The sequence below is a fragment of the Heterodontus francisci genome, chromosome 26 (genome assembly GCF_036365525.1).
Source record: "Heterodontus francisci isolate sHetFra1 chromosome 26, sHetFra1.hap1, whole genome shotgun sequence".
In the NCBI taxonomy this organism is placed as follows: Eukaryota; Metazoa; Chordata; class Chondrichthyes; order Heterodontiformes; family Heterodontidae; genus Heterodontus; species Heterodontus francisci.
The window spans coordinates 47,083,879-47,104,569 of record NC_090396.1 but is presented as its reverse complement, the minus strand read 5'-3'; the positions used below and the strand labels follow the sequence as shown (position 1 = coordinate 47,104,569).

The window sequence follows — 20,691 nt, the reverse complement described above, 5'->3', positions numbered from 1 at the left end:
TTTAGCAGAGCACTTGGAGAACAGTGGTAGAATCGGGCAGAGTCAGCATGGATTTACGAAAGGGAAATCATGCTTGAAAAATCTACTAGAGTTCTTCGAGGATGTAACTAGTAGAGTTGATGAGGGGGAGTCAGTGGATGTGATTTATTTGGACTTTCAGAAGGCTTTCGACAAAGTCCCACATAAGAGATTAGCATGTAAAATTAAAGTGCATGGGATTGGGGGTAGTGTATTGCGATGGATAGAAAATTGGTTGGCGGACAGGAAAGAGTAGGGATAAATGGGTCTTTTTCCGAATGGCAGGCAGTGACTAGTGGGGTATCGCAGGGATCGGTGCTAGGACCCCAGCTATTCACAATATATATTAATGATTTAGATGAGGGAACTAAATGTAATATCTCCAAATTTGCAGATGACATAAAACTGGGTGGGATGGTGAGTTGTGAGAAGGATGCAGAGAGGCTTCAGGGTGATTTGGACAAGTTGAGTGAGTGGGCTAATGCATGGCAGATGCAGTATAATGTGGATAAATGTGAGGTTATCCACTTTGGTAGCAAAAACAGGAAGGCAGATTATTATCTGAATGGCTATAAACTGAGAGAGTGGAATGAGCAGCGAGACCTGTGTGTTCTCGTACACCTGTCGCTGAAGGTAAGCATGCAGGTGCAACAGGCGGTAAAAAAGGCAAATGGTATGTTGGCCTTCATAGTGAGAGGATTCGAGTACAGGAGCAGGAATGTCTTGCTGCAATTATACAGCGCCTTGGTGAGGCCGCACTTGGAATATTGTGTGCAGTTTTGTTCTCCTTATCTGAGGAAGGATGTTCTTGCTATAGAGGGAGTGCAGCGAAGGTTTACCAGTCTGATTCCTGGGATGGCAGGACGGATGTATGAGGAGAGATTGAGTCGGTTAGGATTATATTCGCTGGAGTTCAGAAGAGTGAGGGGGGATCTCATAGAAACCTATAAAATTCTAACAGGATTTGACAGGGTAGATGCAGGAAGGATGTTCCCGATGGTGGGGGAGTCCAGAACCAGGGGTCATAGTCTAAGGATACGGGGTAAACCTTTCAGGACTGAGAAGAGGAGAAATTTCTTCACCCAGAGAGTGGTGAGCTTGTGGAATTCGCTACCACAGAAAGCAGTTGAGGCCAAAACATTGAATGTTTTCAAGAAGGAGTTAGATATAGCTTTTGGGTCTGAAGAGATCAAAGGGTATGGGGCGAAAGTGGGAACAGGCTACTGAGTTGGATGATCAGCCATGATCATAATGAATGGCGGAGCAGGCTCGAAGGGCCGAATGGCCTACTCCTGCTCCTATTTTCTATGTTTCTATGTAATTGGATTCTTAGCATCCATACGGTATGAAAGCATGGATGTCATGAAACAGAAATGTCAGGACTTTAGATATTTCGGTATGCTTATATCATTTTACTAATTCAATTTTTCTATGCTTTTGTAATAGTGTAGTAGTACCATACTTCTCTAGTGAGGTGCTGAGAGGTGCACTATTGTATCTGGTGAGGTGCCTGGTTACACCAACCCATAGGTTAATTAAACTGTATCATATAAAATAAGCTTATACACACTACTGAGTCAGCGGCGCTTGAGATGGCTTGGCCATGTGAGCCGCATGGAAGATGGCAGGATCCCCAAAGACACATTGTACAGCGAGCTCGCCACTGGTATCAGACCCACCGGCCGTCCATGTCTCCGTTATAAAGACGTCTGCAAACGCGACATGAAATCGTGTGACATTGATCACAAGTCGTGGGAGTCAGTTGCCAGCATTCGCCAGAGCTGGCGGGCAGCCATAAAGACAGGGCTAAATTGTGGCGAGTCGAAGAGACTTAGTAGTTGGCAGGAAAAAAGACAGGCGCAAGGGGAGAGCCAACTGTGCAACAGCCCCAACAAACAAATTTCTCTGCAGCACCTGTGGAAGAGCCTGTTACTCCAGAATTGGCCTTTATAGCCACTCCAGGCGCTGCTTCACAAACCACTGACCACCTCCAGGCGCGTATCCATTGTCTCTCGAGATAAGGAGGCCCAAAAGAAAAGAAATCATATAAAATGTATTAATTAAAATGATTTACTACAATGCCACCAGCTGCTCACAGACATATGCACTAGCATATTCTTTAGTAGAGATTGCATCATTAGACTTTGAGTAGCAGTTGCAATAGTACCAGAGGCTGCATTATCCATACTTGTGTGTTGCTAACTTTCAGGCTGTTCACCAGTGTTTTTAATTTTGATTACTTTCTATCTAATCCAGCACTTAGTGCATGAACTAGATGAATTTTCTAAAACTACTATACACATAAGGACTACATTAAGTAAATTTGATGCTCTGAGAGGTTTTTGGCATTATTTTGAATGTTCATGTTGAACTTCTAAACACTACTAAGTGCCTTTAACTGATGCTGAAAAAAATAGTTATCTGCATGCATTATCTGAGTTTCCAAGTATCTTCCAGGCAGTTCTGAGATGCAGCGAGCACTCTAATGATTTAAAGTTGAACCCTGAAAAACGTATGGAAAAATTATTTGCAAAGTTTAACAGCACAGCTCGTTAAATAATTCATTGAGCAATTCTGAATTGAAAACTGGATAAAGATACATTAATATTCTTCTTTGGCACAAGATGCTGAACTGAACATTAGAATAGTTGGAATAAAAACAAGAAATGCTGGAAATACTCAGCAGGTCTGGCAGCATCTGTGGAGAGAGAAGCAGAGTTAACGTTTCAGGTCAGTGACCCTGGAATAGTTGGTGTGTGTAACTCAGTGGGCTGGTATCGAAAGGTGCTGCATATGGAATGGTAGGTCACAGATCTGTGCCCGAGATGCTTATTTGCAAAGTTCCTGATCTTCATGCAATTATCAGTGTTGGTTCCAAATAAAGGATGAGTAGTCATTGCAGAAAGTGGGAAATTTGATTGGTGCATCACTTTAGTTGGCTGTAACACTCCTCCTCCTATGTTACTAAATGAGCAGAATTGAGAGAGGCCTTGAAACAGTAGTATCTTTGTCTCAGACAAGAAATATGGAGACTGCCCAGGATTCAGCCCAACACCTGCGTGTTCTCATCCCCATTGTCAAAGGTTTTCACAGTTCTCCCTCCAAAAAGGTTCTGTGGTGACTGCTCACCCTTTATTTGGAACCAACACTGATGATTCTGTGAAGATCAAGAACTTTGCAAATGGGCGTCTCAGGCACAAGTCCAATCTCTGCCAGCAGCCCCCCACCCCCCAACTTCACGCCCACATATACATCAGGTTTGACATTTATGAATGTTTGGATGAAAGTGTTCTGTGGGCTGATCCGGCCTGCAGGCCATACATTTGACACCCTTGGCCTACAAGGAGTGGTGCCAAAATTGCAGATGAAACCAAACTAGAAGGTATTGTTAAATATTTAGAAGACCAAAGGAAGCTGCAAAGGGACATTGACAATTGGGGGGGGAATGGGCTAAAAACTGGCAGATGGAATACATTGTCAGTAAGTCTGAGGTGATACATTTTGGTTAAAAAAAATAAAAGTGATGGTGTTATGGAAGAGCAGAGTGATTTGGGGTACATGTATTCTAATTTGCACCAAGTGCCTGTGCTTGCTGACCTACATTGGCTCCTGGTCCGGCAACGCCTCAATTTTAAAATTCTCATCCTAGTGTTCAAATCCCTCATGGCCTTGCCCCGCTCTATCTCTGCAATCTTCTCCAGCTCTACAACCCTCAGAGATCTCTGCGCCCCCATTTTCATTGCTCCACCATTTGCAGAGGAGGCTGCTGGAAGAGTAGGTGGGAAGAGAGTGGACAAGGGCAGAAAAAAATAGAGTTTAGATGAGAAGAAAAAAGTCCCATGGGGCTGGAACAGGCTAAACGATGTGCCAACTGGGACAGTCCTGTTTTTGGATCTCGAGAAAGAAGTAGAAGCGGGCTGTGAGAGTATGGGGGCTATTAGAGGCCATGGGCAGAAAATTTCCGCAGGAGATGAGGTCAGTGATAATTTAGGAAACAATGGCTTGATGTTTTGTGGTGGGGTCATGGTTCAGGAGGACGTAGGAAGAGTTGTCAGAAGGTTGGCGCAGCCTGTGCAAAATAGAGGGCTATCTGTCAAACAACAGTGCTTCTCTTGTCAGCAGATTCAATGACAATATCAGGGTTGGACCTGAGAGAACAGAGGGCTGCAAGTTCAGAGATAGATTAGAGTGTGAGGGGGGGGATGTAGTGAAATTGAGAATGTTGATATTATGTCGGCAGTTCCCAATGAAAAGATCGAGAGAGTGCGAAGCCAGAGAGAGGGATTCAGGCGGAATGAGAATTCTGAAGATCGGAAAAAAGCTGAAGCTTTCTGGCCAAAGAAGTTGGCAGGGAGGTGAAGGTGGCGGTATTACATTGAGCTCGAAATTCATTGAGGCAGGGTGTAAGGGGATGAAGCTGAGGCATTTGCTGAGGACTAATCATTCGGAGTCAGAGAGCAGAATGCCATAGGGGAGAGTGAAAATATAGGAAAGGGCAAGTTGGAAGGAAGGATGGGATCTGAAGAAGGGCTGTGAAGCGTCTTTGGATATTTTATTATGTTAAGGGTTCTACATAAATACAAGTTTTTAAAAATTTTTCCATGGGGAAGAAGGTGAAGGGAAGAAGGATCAACAAGGGAGTTGGCAAATAAGGGTTCCTCCTTAAAAGGCGACATCTAGCCTTATACTCATGGCAAATGAGAATACATCATGGTTTTTCATTAGATTTTGTCAAATAGTTGATGTCCTGGTGATAAACAAATATGAATAATATTGTCCAAGACTTCAAGTCCTCTTATCAATGAATACTCCCATGTTGTATGTGTTAAAAAGCAGCAAAATGCTTGATAAGCGGTGATGAGTAAAATAAAGAGCAATTACTCAACTGATGGTTCTGTAAACTGTTTGTAAGGTGGCAAACAACAGGCTATTTTCTGGAAGTCTTGACGTGCATTAACTACAGGATTTAAGTTGCACCATATCATTAGTGTGTTTCATTTATTGAAAATGAATTACATCATTTTTGTAGTTATATATAAAATCCCAAATGGTTGTTTGTGCATAATAAGGCTAAATGTGGTGCCTGATTTGTACACATGGACACCCAAATCCCTTTGCTCCTCCACAGCTCCTGGGCCAGAATTTTTCTTTGGGCAGGGGGACCCCGCCCACTGGCCTTAAAGTTGGTGGTGAGCCACCTCCACCAGGCCTGGGAAGCCAGACCGGATTTTACGCCCCCCAGGCCTTTAATATGTCTTGGGCGGGGCTTCCACCTCATTGAGGTAAGAGGTCCTGCATAATGGAGCAGCAGGCCGGCAGCTCTTAGTCCCAGCAGCGCCACCGGGAGTGGTGGCCACTGCTGGGACTACACTCAGCTTCAGGAGGAAGATGAAGGATGGCCCCAGAAAAAAAGTAAGTTTTTAGGGCCTTGCTGAGAACAATTGACCAGGCCCCGGCGAGGCAAGGGGGGTTGGTGAGGGGGGCAGGGGCATGTGCGTCAGGGGCAGCCCTCTGTGGGGCACACTGTGCCCCACAATCAGGAGGGCCTCCCGCAGCCCACGAGAAGGCTGCCTGGTTTCAACAGGCAGGCTTTCTGAGGCCTCAGCTGCCCGCCAGCCAAGGGTAAAATACCCGTGGTGGCGATGGAGGCCCTTAAGTGGCAGTTTGTTTGCCAATTAAGGGCCTTGATTGGCCTGGGGCCGGCTGGCTGTTTCTTGCCACTGCCACCCCGTGTAAATTTGCAGCGGAGGCGGGAGCGGGTTGGGAACGGCCCTCCCCTGCCTCCCGCTCCATTTTGTGCCCCCCGCCACCAGCCCGCTATTTCATGGGGCAGAAAATTCCCACCCTAGTCTTTCACCATTAAGAAAATATATTGATTTGTCTTTCTCAGATCAAAAGTGAATGAACTTATACAATGGATGGTAGGACCCTAGGAAGTACGGAGGGTCAGAGGGACCTTGGTGTACTTGTCCTTAGATCACTGAAGGCAGCAGGACAGATAAATAAGGTGATTAGGAAGGCAAATGGGATACTTGCCTTTATTAGGCGAGGCATAGATTATAAGAGCAGGGAGGTTATGATGGAGCTGTATAAAATGCTAGTTAGGCCACAGCCGGAGTACTATGTACAGTTCTGGGCACCACACTGTAGGAAGGATGTGATTGCACTGGAGAGGGTGCAGAGGAGATTCACCAGGATGTTGCCTGGGCTGGAGCATTTCAGCTATGAAGAGAGACTGAAAAGGCTAGGGTTGTTTTCCTTAGAGTAGAGAAGGCTGAGGGGGGATATGATTAAGGTATACAAAATTATGAGGGGCATTGATAGATTAGATAGGAAGAAACTTTTTCCCTTAGCGGAGGGGCCAATAACCAGGGGGCATAGATTTAAGGTAAGGGGCAGGAAGTTTAGAGGGGATTTGAGGAAAAGTTTTTTCACTCAGAGGGTGGTTGGAATCTGGAACACACTGCCTAAAGAGGTGGTAGAGGCAGGAACCCTTACAACATTTAAGAAGTATTTAGATGAGCACTTGAAATGCCATAGCATACAAGGCTACGGGCAAAGTGCTGGAAAATGGGATTAGAATAGTTAGGTGCTTGATGAGCGGCACAGACACGATGGACCAAAGGGCCTGTTTCTGTGCTGTATAACTCTATAACTTATACTTTCCCAGACTGAACTTTTATCTTCCATAGTTTTACCCGTTCACAATCTGTCTCTTCCTTTGTAACTTCCCACTCTGATCCACAAAATGGGATGGTTCTCATAGAATTACCATTTTAAGACAGACAGAAATCCGGACGTTGCCATCTGTGATGCTCTGCTCTTCCAAAAGCTCCCCGTAAATGCCACCTTGTTGTCTGTCTCACCAGTGGATTGCACTGATTGGTGTGAAGTTGCACACTAGATGGAAATAAAACTCGCAACAGAAAGTTAAGTCTTATCCATTCCAGTCAAAATACCCTTATAATGGCATGGTGAAGTCTTAACTACGGCCAAACTACTCCTCTGTCTCTGAAAAATTAATTTTACAAGCATAGAGCCTCATTCCTTCAACTTCTAATTATTGTCAGAGATTTTAAAAAAATACTTTTTTTCACTTTTCCTTTCATCTCACGTTTTTTTCAAACATATCTTTCTTTCTCTCTGTTAATTTCAGTTCCTGTAACTGATTTGGCAGTTAATTCAATATTGCAGCTTACACTTTCTGATTCAGACCCTGTACTGCTCAGTAAAGATTCTTTAATCTGATTGCTGAAGGAGACACTCACTTGCTTGCCCTGTTCACACAGAACCCAGATGCCCTGTGCAGGAGTTTGGGCTCTTTGGACGATTGGCTGACAGGAACTTGCCATGCAAAAGTCCACAGAAAGATTTACACTTGCCTGCAGGCTAACAAATGGTTGACAGTGTTTGTTTGCTGCTATGAGCAAAATCCAGCATAATATTTTCCTGAGTCATAGAGTTGTACAGCACAGAAACAGGCCCTTCGGCCCATTATGTCTGTGCTGGCCATCAAGCACCTGTCTATTCTAATCTCATTTTCCATCACTTGGCCCGTAGCCTTGTATGCTATGGCATTTCAAATGCTCAAAGGAAGTGAGTTATATATTAAAAGGATACAATGGAACAGTTCTCTGATAGCTGAGCTTGTAATATAGTTGGTGCAGGAATCACTCGTCATTGAGTCATAGAGTCATTGTTACAGCACAGAAGGAGGCCATTGGCACACCATCCACAAACATTCACTCCCTCCACCACCGACGCACAGTGGCAGCAGTGTGTACCATCTACAAGATGCACTGCAGCAACGCACCAAGGCTCTTTCGACAGCACCTTCCAAACCCGCGACTTCTACCACCTCGAAGGACAAGAGCAGCAGATGCTTGGGAACACCACCACCTGCAAGTTCCCGTCCAAGTCACACACCATCCTGACTTGGCACTATATCGCCGTTGCTTCACTGTCGCTGGGTCAAAATCCTGGAACTCCCTTCCTAACAGCACTGTGGGTATACCTACCTCACATGGACTGCAGCGGTTCAAGGAGGTAGCTTACCACCACCTTCTCAAGGGCAATTAGGGATGGGCAATAAATGCTGGCATAGCCAGTGATGCCCACATCCCATGAATGAATTTTTTAAAAATTTGGTGCATCAAGTCCATGCAGGCTCTCTGTAGAGCATTCCAGGCAGTCCCATACCCCACTAGTGTGGATACTGGTGATCATAACAAGGTCTAGAAATGAGTGTAGCTAATTCTTTAGTAGATTACTTAACCATTCCAAATTAGTCATATTCAATTTGATTTAAAAGATCTTTGATTTTAAGAAAAGGAAAATACCTATGATTTTTGCATGAATAACCAGAATCATTTTGAATTAAAATTGACCATGTGAAGTTATATTCCCCTATTAATTAGACTTAGCCACTGTTTCTGATGCTTAAGTATGTGATAGATTTGAATGCAACAAAATATTTGAAACTGTGATCTTAAATTGGCTAACACTTAACCTTCAAATTGTTTGTGGAGCTATCACTCTGCTATTATTCTTTGACAATGCAGATGCACTTTAAGTATCTGGAAGAGCCTTGCCAAACCTCAGCAGTCTGAATGTCATGGAAAGGTTAAACATTACAAACATGTTAGTTGCAGTTTCGTACAGTGCTTGTAGCCTGTCACTGTTGCCTGTAATTTAATCATCCTTTATAACCTCTGGAGAAATGCCCCATTTTCTATTTTTCAACCTTTAAAGACTGTGACCTTTTAACGGGTGTAAGAATTGTCACTGTGCCCGTCGGTTGACCAGAAATACGTTCCTGTTAATTGCTTATTAAATAGAAACTTTTTTTATCAACAGGAAAGTTTTGAAGTCAAAAGATTCAAATTAAAATGACAGAATAAAGATTTAAAAAGATACAAATGCTAGGAATTTGTAATAAAATTTGAAGTCGCAGAGCAGGTCGCTCAGTATCTGAAAAAGGTTAACTTTCTTGGTGTAACTCTTCATCAGAACTAGTTCTCTCGGAAGAGTAACTCATGACATGCTAACCTGGTGTTCTGTTTCAAATGCAGACGAACCTGTTCTGCATTTCCAGCATTTTCACTTCTTACGTTTCAGAATGTTTATTTAAGGTACTTTACTGTGAAGGTTGCATCTTTCAAACTACTGAAAGACCCCTTATTATATCCGTACTATCCATACTATCCTGTCACATTACAGATCAGTTCCTCATCCAGTTACAAATTAATTTTGACAGCAACTCAAATCCTATTACACATCTAGATTAAGGAGCAATGTTTTCAGGGGCTAGTAGAAATACCAAGCAAACAACTGGAGCTATGTCTGCACTGAGATAATTTAGTATCTTCAAACATATGCCTGATCACATTTATATAAAAGCAAAATAATGCGGATGCTGGAAATCTGAAATAAAAACAAGTGCTGGAACCACTCAGCAGGTCTGGCAGCATCTGTGGAAAGAGAAGCAGAGTTAATGTTTCCGTTCAGTGACACTTCTTCGGAACTCCTGATCACATTTGTTGGGCTGTAAGATTTCCAGATGTGTCTGAGATTAAGCGATTTATTTTTTTTTGACTGCAGACAGTTTTGGTTCAGTTATCCTGAAGATCACTCCTCAACATGAGCTTTGTCGCATGTAAAACTATTCTTTTAAAAATGTTATAACAATGTTAGTATACCGTGCAGTTAGTATATTAACTCTGCAACTGAAACTCTTGAGTCATTGAACCAGTGTAGCACTGCACCTGTTGATGCTAAATGTCAATAAGTTTTAACATTTCTGGTGTCGTCTGATCAACACATTTAGTTGATTGAGCGAGGATAGATAGATCAGGTTATCTGCTGATGCTGAAACCACAGTAGTAGAGGAAGGCTCTTAACAACCAGTATTAAGATAGCAACTAAATTATCATGCCAACTATCAATCTCCTCTAAAACAATGCAGTTTTCATTTAATAACTGTATGGATATTAATGTTGCTGTGGCGTAGTGGTTAATTTTAATTAATTACCATTCCTGGGACTTAAACGTGACTTTCTCTCTGACAATTATAAACAAAGTTGTGTTAAATGGTAACATAAATTATTAATGTGATGATGCATATTAAAGCTGTATACTTGAAGTATTGGCATGGAAGAACTGACTTCCTCACAAAGCCAGAATATGACCACTCAAGTCTTCCACCCTTATCTGATATATGATGGGTAATGTATGCAAAGATAGGGAGACATGGCTTTATTCCCATAAGTTGGTTCCACGGTGAGTTCCTGGTCTTGGTCGGGTTGCCATGATGATGCCACAGCGAAACGTATCAGACAAGTGATCCCACTTTTATCACATCCTGACCACGGAATGAGAGGTGCAGCCCATGGAGGCAGTTACCCACCCAATTTCCCAGCCAAGGAAGGATTCCTGTTGTGAGGGAGTTAGCCAAGGATCTTAATAAAAAAACTGAAAATAAACATATGCATATAGTTTGTGCATGAAGTTTTAATAAGATGGGTGCTAGCATTGAAATATCTATTCTAGCAGAAGCATTAACATGTTTACAAAAGCATCTGGGTACTGCCTGTGCGGAGTTTGCAAGTTCTCCCTGTGACCGCGTGGGTTTTTGCCGGGTGCTCCGGTTTCCTCCCACCGCCAAAGACTTGCAGGTTGATAGGTAAATTGGCTGTTGTAAATTTCCCCGAGTGTAGGTAGGTGGTAGGGAAAATGGGATTACTGTAGGGTTAGTATAAACGGGTGGTTGTTGGTCGGCACAGACTTGGTGGGCCGAAGGGCCTGGTTCAGTGCTGTATCTCTTTTTTTAAAAAAAACCACAGATGCTGGAACTCTGAAATAAGAACAGAAAATGCTGGAAATACTCTGCAGGTAAGGTAGCATCTGTGAAGAGAGAAACAGAGTTAATGTTTCAGGTCGATAACCTTTCATCAGAACATTAACCAGGTTAAGTAGGTTAAAAGAGAGCCAACCGCCATGGATACAGAGTTTAGCTGGGGACTCCGAAAGACCCCAGTATTTCTTCTCTTTCCAAAAATGTAAGCTTTGTGGACTGCAGTATAATGAAGGCATCATGACCACTTCTTGAATAATAGTCAGTGATGCACGTAATGACGTTGCTGTGGTTAAATGCAACCTGAACATCAATTGAGTGCAAGCACCTGCTGCTCATGTAATCCGTGGGATTGATTGAACTCCTGATGGTGAGGCTCTTTGCTGAGAGCAAGATTACAGAGCATTACTTTAAGGGTGTTTTACTAGATACTGTCATCTTCCTCTTAAGAAGGCATGGCTCCATGGTAGGAGCACCCATTTGGAAAATCACCTTGTAGTGTAAATTGGTTTTAAACATCGTGTTTTATTTTTTGGTTCTATTTACCAAAAAAAGTGGAGCATCCTGCTGGGCTGTGTAAATAAACTGGGGGCATTTTATTTTAGTGGCGACCAGTGCGATTTTGCATTCCTAAGTACCAGTATGGCGTAAAAATCACAGAAACTCCAATCCAATTACTAAAAATTTTACCAACAGTATCTGCTTTGGTTATAACATAACATAGCCTCATACAGTTTATTTTCTGAATCACACACACACACGCAGAGAAGTTCTGAGTGGAAGAAAATGTCCATGAATAAATTTGCCTGTAAGTATACAGTGACCATACATTTGTGCCTTTTATTAAAAAAAAAAGCCTCCTTGAAAGGAAAAGAAGTTTTCGGTGTCTGGCATCTTAGCAACGAAAGGCACATGTCATTCACAGGCCACCCTACACCTCCTTAGTTTCTACAAAAATTTCACACTTGTAATACCAGCGCAGTAGGAAATGTCATGCTTTTTAAAGAATCATATATTCTGGGGGTGAAATCAAGGACAACTAGGCAGTAAAACGCCACAGTATGTGCAAGACCAGAGTTTAAAAACTGGATAGAGTGAAGCTGGAGTTCAAGGTGGTGACAGGGATGACTTTGCTAAAATGTATTACATAGTTCTCTGCAGTTTAATAGAGCAGAATGAAACACTGCAAAAGCTATTGCTTTGCCTAGAAGCTTTTATTCTCTACCAGTTTTCAATATTTCTTTCCCCCAAGTTACTCCCTTTCCACTCTTCAAGGTGTTCATTGTGATCTGCTCATTTCCTAAGAAAATAGATTGACAATGGGAATAATTGGGTAGTTAATAATAAATAAGGTCTTGGTACAGTTATATATTGGACAAAACATTTAAAATTTATAAACAGCTTAAAATTCATTAGGAAATCATGGCTGATGAATAGAGCTCTGGGCATGCATATAAATATGTTTGAATAGAGCTCTGCTTTCTCTCTGGAGAGTGGACACTATAACTTGAGTTGCTTGCAGAAATGTCCCTGGTGAATTGCTGCGTTGGCGCAGTATAGCCTTGGTTATCCATGGCTGCAATTTTTACAGTAGTAGATTCAATGTTGGTTCCAACTGTGCAGTAAAAAGAAATAAATTGCATTTCTATAGCATCTTCAACTTTGGGTGCTCCAAAGCAAGTCATGCCAATTCATTACTTTCTGAAGAGTGGTTACTGTTTTTATGTAAGCAAATTTCATTTATACTGTCTGGTCTAGCTTGGAATTCTCCTGTCCAGGAGCACGCTCCCAGGCATACATTGGGCTTCCTCCTAACAATTACATTTTAGGATAAAAGCAAAATACTGCGGATGCTGGAAATCTGAAATAAAAACAAGAAATGCTGGAACCACTCAGCAGATCTGGCAGCATCTGTGAAAAGAGAAGCAGAGTTAACGTCATTACAGCCTTGGTTCAAACATGGACAAAAGAGCTGAACTCGTGAGGTGAGAGTGACTGCCCTTGACATCAAGGCAGCATTTGACCGAGTATGGCATCAAGGAGCCGTGGCAAAACTGGAGTCAGTGGGAATCGGGGAAAATCCTCCGCTGGTTGGAGTCGTACCTAGCACAAAGGAAGATGGTTGTGGTTGTTGGAGGTCAATCATCTGAGTTCCAGGACATCACTGCAGGAGTTCCTCAGGGTAGTGTCCTAGGCCCAACCATCTTCAGCTGCTTCATCAATGACCTTCCTTCAATCATAAGGTCAGAAGTGGGGATGTTCTCAGATGATTGCACAATGTTCAGCACCATTCGTGACTCCTCAGATACTGAAGCAGTCCGTGTAGCAATGCAGCAAGACTTGGACAATATCCAGGCTTGGGCTGATAAGTGGCAAGTAACATTCGCACCACATAAGTGCTAGGCAATGACCATCTCCAACAAGAGAAAATCTAACCATCTCCCCTTGACATTCAATGGCATTACCATCACTGAATCCCCCATTATCAATGTCCTAGGGACTACCATTGACCAGAAACTGAACTGGAGTAGTCATATAAAAACGGTGGCTACAAGAGCAGGTCAGAGGCTAGGAATTCTGAGGCGAGTAACTCACCTCCTGACTCCCCAAAGCCTGTCCACCATCTACAAGGCACAAGTCAGGAATGTGATGGAATACTCTCTGCTTGCCTGGATGGGTGCAGCTCCAACAACATTCAAGAAGCTCGACGCCATTCAGGACAAAGCAGCCCGCTTGATTGGCACCCCATCTACAAACATTCACTCCCTCCACCACCGACGCACAGTGGCAGCACTGTGTACCATCTACAAGATGCACTGCAGCAACGCACCAAGGCTCCTTAGACAGCACCTTCCAAACCTGTGCCCTCTACCAACTAGAAGGACAAGGGTAGCAAATGCATGGGAACACCACCACCTGCAAGTTCCCCTCCAAGTCACACAGCATCCTGACTTGGAACTATATCGCCATTCCTTCACTGTCGCTGGGTCAAAATCCTGGATCTCCCTTCCTAACAGCATTGTGGGTGTACCTACCCCACATGGACTGCAGCAGTTCAAGAAGGTAGCTCACCACCACCTTCTCAAGGGCAATTAGGGATGGGCAATACATGCTGGCCTGGCCAGCGACACCCACATCCCATGAATGAATAAAAAAAAAGATGACCCCCATCCTCCCCAACTTCAGGAGCATTTCATTCAGCATAGTCTACCATTCTTTAGTTATTCAGACAACAGCATTGTTAGGTATGTAGTGTGACCTGACATCGGTGCTTCATGAATAAAGATGTATCTAGATGTAGAGACCCAGTCTATTGCAGCTATTCCTTGAAGTGCAGACAGCTAGTACATAAATGTTAAAACTGTCCAGAAAGCTGTATGGGTGGCTGTCAGAAATTCCCCTTGACAGACAAGAGGTTGCAGTTTATAGCAAGTTATCAGTAACTAAGAATAGGAGCCAGTTGCATCCCAATATAGGTTTGACCTCCTGCTATTGCAGATAAGAATGCATCTCTAGCAATTTCAAAGTACAGTACAGTACATTTGAGGTGAATCACTCCTCAGAACATATTACAGGATCAGGATAATTAGAGTATCATGTAAATTGGTGCAGCTTATTTCCGGGGAGAAGGGGTTATTTTGTAGGCTGGCTTCATGTACTGGTCCAGCCAAATTCCCTCCCACCCAGGGACTTATTCTCATGTCAAGAAGTGTTTATATTCAGGACAAAACATATGTTCCTCACCATTACCTCATCACAGTGCCCCCCTCAAGCCAGGGGTGAGGCGCAGTCAATTGCACAACCATCATTCACTCCATGACATGCTCTCCTGAGAGGGGAATGATTCATGTGTGTTTGATTGGAGAATGGTATGCAGTGGCAAGCCATTCCATTCCTTAAATGAGCTTAGAAGACTGACAGGACTTAACCTAATTTCATGTTTGATGATCAGTGTCTTGTCTCCTAGCAAAAGTATGAAGTAAGCTGCACCTGTGAGAAAAGATTATGACTTGAGTGCATATCCCATTTTCCATTTTCCTTCTTCTCACTTGCAATTAAAGAGGTTACATAGTAATATAGAAAATACACTAAGGGAGATAATGAGAAAAAAAGTTTATTGACAAGGGAAGCTACTATCCATGTTGTTTTCTGTTGTCTTCATCCGGAGAATCCTCATTGATTGCTGTGGATTCCAAGCTGCTGACATCTACTGCCTGCAGGACTTCCCCAGCAGTGGGTATTTTGACGTCACATTTAAGAATGGCAGGATGCATAAAGCTACTGAAGGTCTTCAAAGAGAAGGGAAACCAGGCGCCGCTGTCCATCCTCGCAGCGGAGCCGCTCTTCACGCTGCCATCACAACGTGACCAAGTGGTGACAATTCACCTCTATAACCCCCCATGTTCCTGTTGTGGACGTACTCACCTTCCGAACCAGGTATGTCGAAGTGGTCGGCAGCTGCACTGATGTCAGGGACCCGCTTGGGATTTGAACCAGTAAGCGGCAGGTCAAGGTGACCTTGAAGGTCGATGCCAATGGAGCCATCATACACCTTCCCTCCAGCTTCGTTATCGGGAGAAATTGAGGCTTCTTAGTCTATGCGGGACAGCACAGAGTTCGTCGCACCTGTGGCAAATCTGGTCACATGGCAGATAACTGCAGTTCAGTTGTCTGCAAGAACTGCAGGAAGAAAGGCCATCAGACCAAGGACTGTAAACAAAGTAAGTGTTGCAACATGTGCGGTGAGGCAGGCCACCTCTACAAAACCTGCCCTATCAACTATCAACTCGGTGAAAGACGCCCTTTGGTCTGCCCGAAACTTGCTGGTCTTCCAGCGCAACGAGATGTCCACGACTGAATGTCGCGGACTGGCACATTCCAAGGTCCAGGACTACGTGCTGAGGGACGCACTAAAGCTTGGGGCAGCCGCGGCAAAGGCTCTTTGGGGAAAGACCACTGTGTTAGGTAACCCCCACCAAGGTGAACTGAGGGGCTCGACCAATGAAAAACCCCTCAACTATATCCAGAAAATATTTGGTTTGCTGTAAAAGGTACATAGCATGTAAAATGAAATGGAAGGGTTGTGAGGCAACTCACTCCTGTATTGAAGGAAACTGATCTGTTTTGCACTTCTTGTATTTTTTGACTTTGTGCTTTTTGGAACTGTTTTGTAATGTATTTTTTACAGTTTTTTTAATGAATAAAGTTTATTTTGGAAATTAAAAAAAACTTATCTGTCAAAGGTCTTACACAAAACATATCTTTTTGTACTGATAGCAAGTTTTTTGACATTTCTGTCAAATGCACCATTTTCTCTCAATTTCAGTTAGAACTTTTTAAATAAAATCCTTGTTCTGATATTTTGGAGTTGTCAACCACAACTTGCATAGTCTGACTTCAACGAGTGACTGTGTGTAGGGCACTACCAAATTCACAGTTAAATTTTACAAATTTCGCAGTCACGGCATTTTAAGAATCGCGAATTTCATCATTTCACAAACATAAATCTTAAATTTTGCGGTGTCGCAGAAAACTATGAAATTGATCTATTTAAAATAAAAAAAGACAAAAGAAGTTTCTGGTTTCAAATGACATTTATTGTATACTCAAACTATTGTACAAAGCTGACTATAAACAGATCACATTCTTTACTCACTGAAGTCAATGATTGAATGTGAGCAACTGTCTCTTTCTTCCTTCCTTGCCTCTGCGCTGCAGCACATAATTGTCTTGCTCATTGGTGGACTCATCACAAATAATTGCAAAAGACTCATGTGTTAATCTGAGACTTCATCCCCTCACAATGTGTAGCAAAAACTTTCAGTAGATAGTCCTGTCGGACTTTATTTGCACTTGACAAGCAACCACCATTTTGCACGTTACGTTAGGGTAATCAAGTTTCTCCAATGGTATATTGGTGATTTTCTGAGCTCTGTGTCAACTTCTTAAAAAGAGATGAAATCGTTGCTTGTTTTTTTTGCGTGTTCGTTTTCCAGCAGTGCAATGTCGATGCTCTCTTTCTGCCACAATGGCTTTTGGACTCTGAGTGGTGCTGAACCATTGCCTACCTTGTATGATCCAATGAAACATTGCAGCTTGTTCAAAACAATATTCCACCATCAGCATGCAGAATTTGGCTTCCAAATTCTTTCATTCAATGTGGTGCAGTAACGATTATGGCCATTTTTGATTTGCTCATTCTGGCATTTTTGCTTGTCTGCTATTACTTGAGACTGCTTCTTTCAAAACTGCACTGGAAGCCCTCCGTCATCTACCAATCAGTGAGTTGAGCCTTGTGTCAATCACTAAAACGTGTGAAGTTCACAACATGACCAGCAATCAGAGGTGAGCCTTGTGTCAATTAATAAAAACGCACGAAGTTTGCAATATGACTGATTTCATGGAGGACCGGAGATTTCATGGTCCGTGACGCATTGTTCATGGTTGCGAATTTGGTAGGGCCCTAAGTCTATGTGTGATACTCATTGCAATTGCAAACACAAAAATTATCATCTGAGGTCATTGAATAAATAATATGTGAACTGAAGTGTGCACTTTATCCATGCTCATTCTACATCCTTCTATCTGAAAGCACATCAGTGATACATGGCCCCTCCCACTGGGTAAGACCAAGCACTTTGCAATTCGGAATATCTTTGATTTTTCGGTTGACCAACGAAACAATCATCTTTGTATTCGTGTTTGAAGGGGAAGATTGATTTCCAGTGCTAAAATCAGAAAAATGCCCAAAGTTGTGTAAAACCGAAATTTGATTTATGCATGAAAGCAGACCTATGAAACAAGACTTTTCAAAGTCCTACAGCTGACCCAGATACAAATGTAATGACTTAAAGAGTAATGGGGAAAAGATTTGCTTGCTTTATATTCTGAACAAGTGGCTTGGAACTACAAGCTGTTTACATAAGAACATAAGAACTAGGAGCAGGAGTAGGCCGTCTGGCCCCTCGAGCCTGCTCCGCCATTCAATAAGATCATGGCTGATCTTTTCGTGGACTCAGATCCACTTACCCGCTCTCTCACCGTATCCCTTAATTCCTTTATTGTTCAAAAAGATATCTACCTTAGCTTTAAAAACGTTTACTGAAGTAGCATCAACTATTTCACTGGGCAAGGAATTCCATAGATTAACAACCCTCTGGGTGAAGAAGTTCCTTCTCAATTCAGTCCTAAATCTGCTCCCTCTAATCTTGAGGCTATGCCCTCTTGTCCTAGCTTCACCTGCCAGTGGAAACATCCTCTCTACTTGTATCTTACCTATTCCCTTCATAATTTTATATGTTTCTATAAGATCCCCCCTCATTCTTCTGAATTCCAATGAATATAATCCCAATCTACTCAGTCTCTCCTCATAAGCCAACCCCCTCAACTCCGGAATCAACCTAGTGAACCTCCTCTGCACCCCCTCCAGTGCCAGTACATCCTTTCTCCAGTAAGGAGACCAAAACTGCACACAGTACTCCAGGTGCGGCCTCACCAGTACCTTATACAGCTGCAACATAACCTCTCTGCTTTTAAACTCAATCCCTTTAGCAATGAAGGACAAAATTCCATTTGCCTTCCTAATTACTTGCTGTATCTGCAGACCAACCTTCTGCGATTCATGCACAAGGACACCCAGGTCCCTCTGCATAGCAGCATGCTGCAACTTTTTACCATTCAAGTAATAATCCTTTTTACCGTTACTCCTACCAAAATGAATGACTTCACATTTATTAACATTGTATTCCATCTGCCAGACCTTTGCCCACTCACTCAATGTATCTATGTTCCTCTGCAAAGTTTCACAGTCATCTGCACACTTTGCTCTGCCACTCATCTTAGTGTCATCTGCAAACTTTGACACCCTACACGTGGTCCCCAACACCAAATCATCTAAATAAATTGTAAATAATTGCGGTCCCAACACCGATCCCTGAGGCACACCACTAGTGACTGATTGCCAGCCAGAATAGCACTCATTTATCCCCACTCTCTGCTTCCTGTTAGTCAACCAATCCTCTATCCATGCTAATACTTTACCCGTGACGCCATGCATCCTTATCTTATGCAGCAGCCTCTTGTGCGGCACCTTGTCGAAGGCCTTTTGGAAATCTAGGTACACCACATCCACTGGGTCCCCATTGTCCACCTTGCTCGTAATGTCTTCATAGAATTCCAAAAGATTTGTCAAGCATGACCTGCCCTTCATGAACCCATGCTGAGAGAAATAGAGTAAATGGCTGTTTTTAGCGGTTCACACCATTTCTCCTAGGGGTCCTCCAAGCTTCTGCCAAATTTAGGCAGGAGATCGGGAGAAACACTGGAAATTCCATGTGGTAGTTTGTAAGAATGCTGGTTTATTCTTTGAATTAAATGTAGAACATGTTCTCGAGAACTGCAGGATGCTAAGAGATTACACATCCAACTCAGATAACATTACATTAAAGATCACTGATGTGTCTGCAGAAGACCCATTCAATACCAGTGTTCTTGCCAGAATAGGTCAATTGCAGAAGTATTTCTCAATTAAATATACAATTTGAATATAATCCTTTCACAAGTGTGGGTATGTGTTTTGGCATGTGGAATTTTTATACGTTGACCACTACTTCATGTGTGATAATCTTAAATGTGCTAATAGATAATCAATTCTCAGCAACTTCCTCTTTTACAGGTTGTAACCTGCACCATGGGAGTAGCAGTGGAAGATACTAGACCAACAGGAGTGAAAGCCCCTGATGGAGGCTGGGGTTGGGCCATTCTCCTTGGATGTTTCGTCATCACTGGATTCTCGTATGCTTTTCCAAAAGCCGTTAGTGTTTTCTTCAAGGAATTAATTAAAGAGTTCCACGTTGGGTACAGTGATACTGCTTGGATCTCTTCCATTCTGCTTGCTATGTTATATGGAACAGGTAAGCATTTAGTGAGTAGGAACCATATTGCGTAGTTGATCGTTTGTTCACAAATTTAGTTATGATCGCTCAAAAGTTGATTTTACAATATTTACTGATTTATGTAAATTTTGACTAATGTCAAACCCTAAAAAATTATTTACGTTTCAAACTATACGATTTGAACAGATTAAAAAAATTTTCTTCTCTCCCTCCGGAAGACACTAATTCCCTGCCTGTAGATTGGTTTCATGGCAGCCGTCGTCCTCTGACCCATTGCTTGAGTGGCCATCAGTCACGTTGAGCCTTGCTGTGTGTGTTGTCAGGCAGAGGCTGCTGAATACTGATCAGGAGCAAGAATCAAGGCCTCCCTAACTCGGGGCCACTGCAGTCACTTGTAATAACCACACTACCATTATGCTGAAGAACAGCTGCCTCAGTACAGGTCATGGTTTAAACCTGGAGCTTTTCTGCTCTGTGTATTGCAGATGGCTTCTTTTAACTCAAGCAATTAGGGAGCTCGAACAGTTTCTTTTCTTTTTCTATCACTTCTCTGCCTCTTCTTCAGAAGGAGGGTAACCAAACAATCACACACAATTGGCTTTGGATATCACATCACATTAGGCTGCAGCTTGCCTAAGAAACTACACTGATTACACTTCAAAATAATGTATTGGCTGTGAATCCCTTTTGAGATGTCCCGAGGTTGTGAAAGACACTTTGCAAAGCTCTTCTCTGTAATTTCAAAGCAAAAAAAATCACATCTTTTCATATCGAATAAAGGATTTTAGGGAGTGCAAATATTTGAGACTAAGAGACAAATTTTCCTGTTCCTGCATCCAGCTGTACTGGATCACCTGGCAGACAAAAAAGAAAATTTTGATGGGAAAAGTCACGCACCTGTAAAGGAATCCAGCTAATTTTCCTCCC

General features: G+C 42.7%; 1 protein-coding gene across 1 annotated transcript in view; it reads left to right on the top strand.

Moving 5' to 3' along the window:
• The window catches only part of LOC137384307 (monocarboxylate transporter 4-like), a 44,616-nt gene that overhangs the window by 8,442 nt on the left and 15,483 nt on the right, over positions 1-20,691 (top strand). The window contains exon 2 of the mRNA XM_068058162.1: positions 19,545-19,782. Within this exon, the coding sequence (XP_067914263.1) occupies positions 19,560-19,782 (223 nt within the window). The 5' untranslated portion in view covers positions 19,545-19,559. The remainder of the gene's footprint in view (positions 1-19,544; positions 19,783-20,691) is intronic.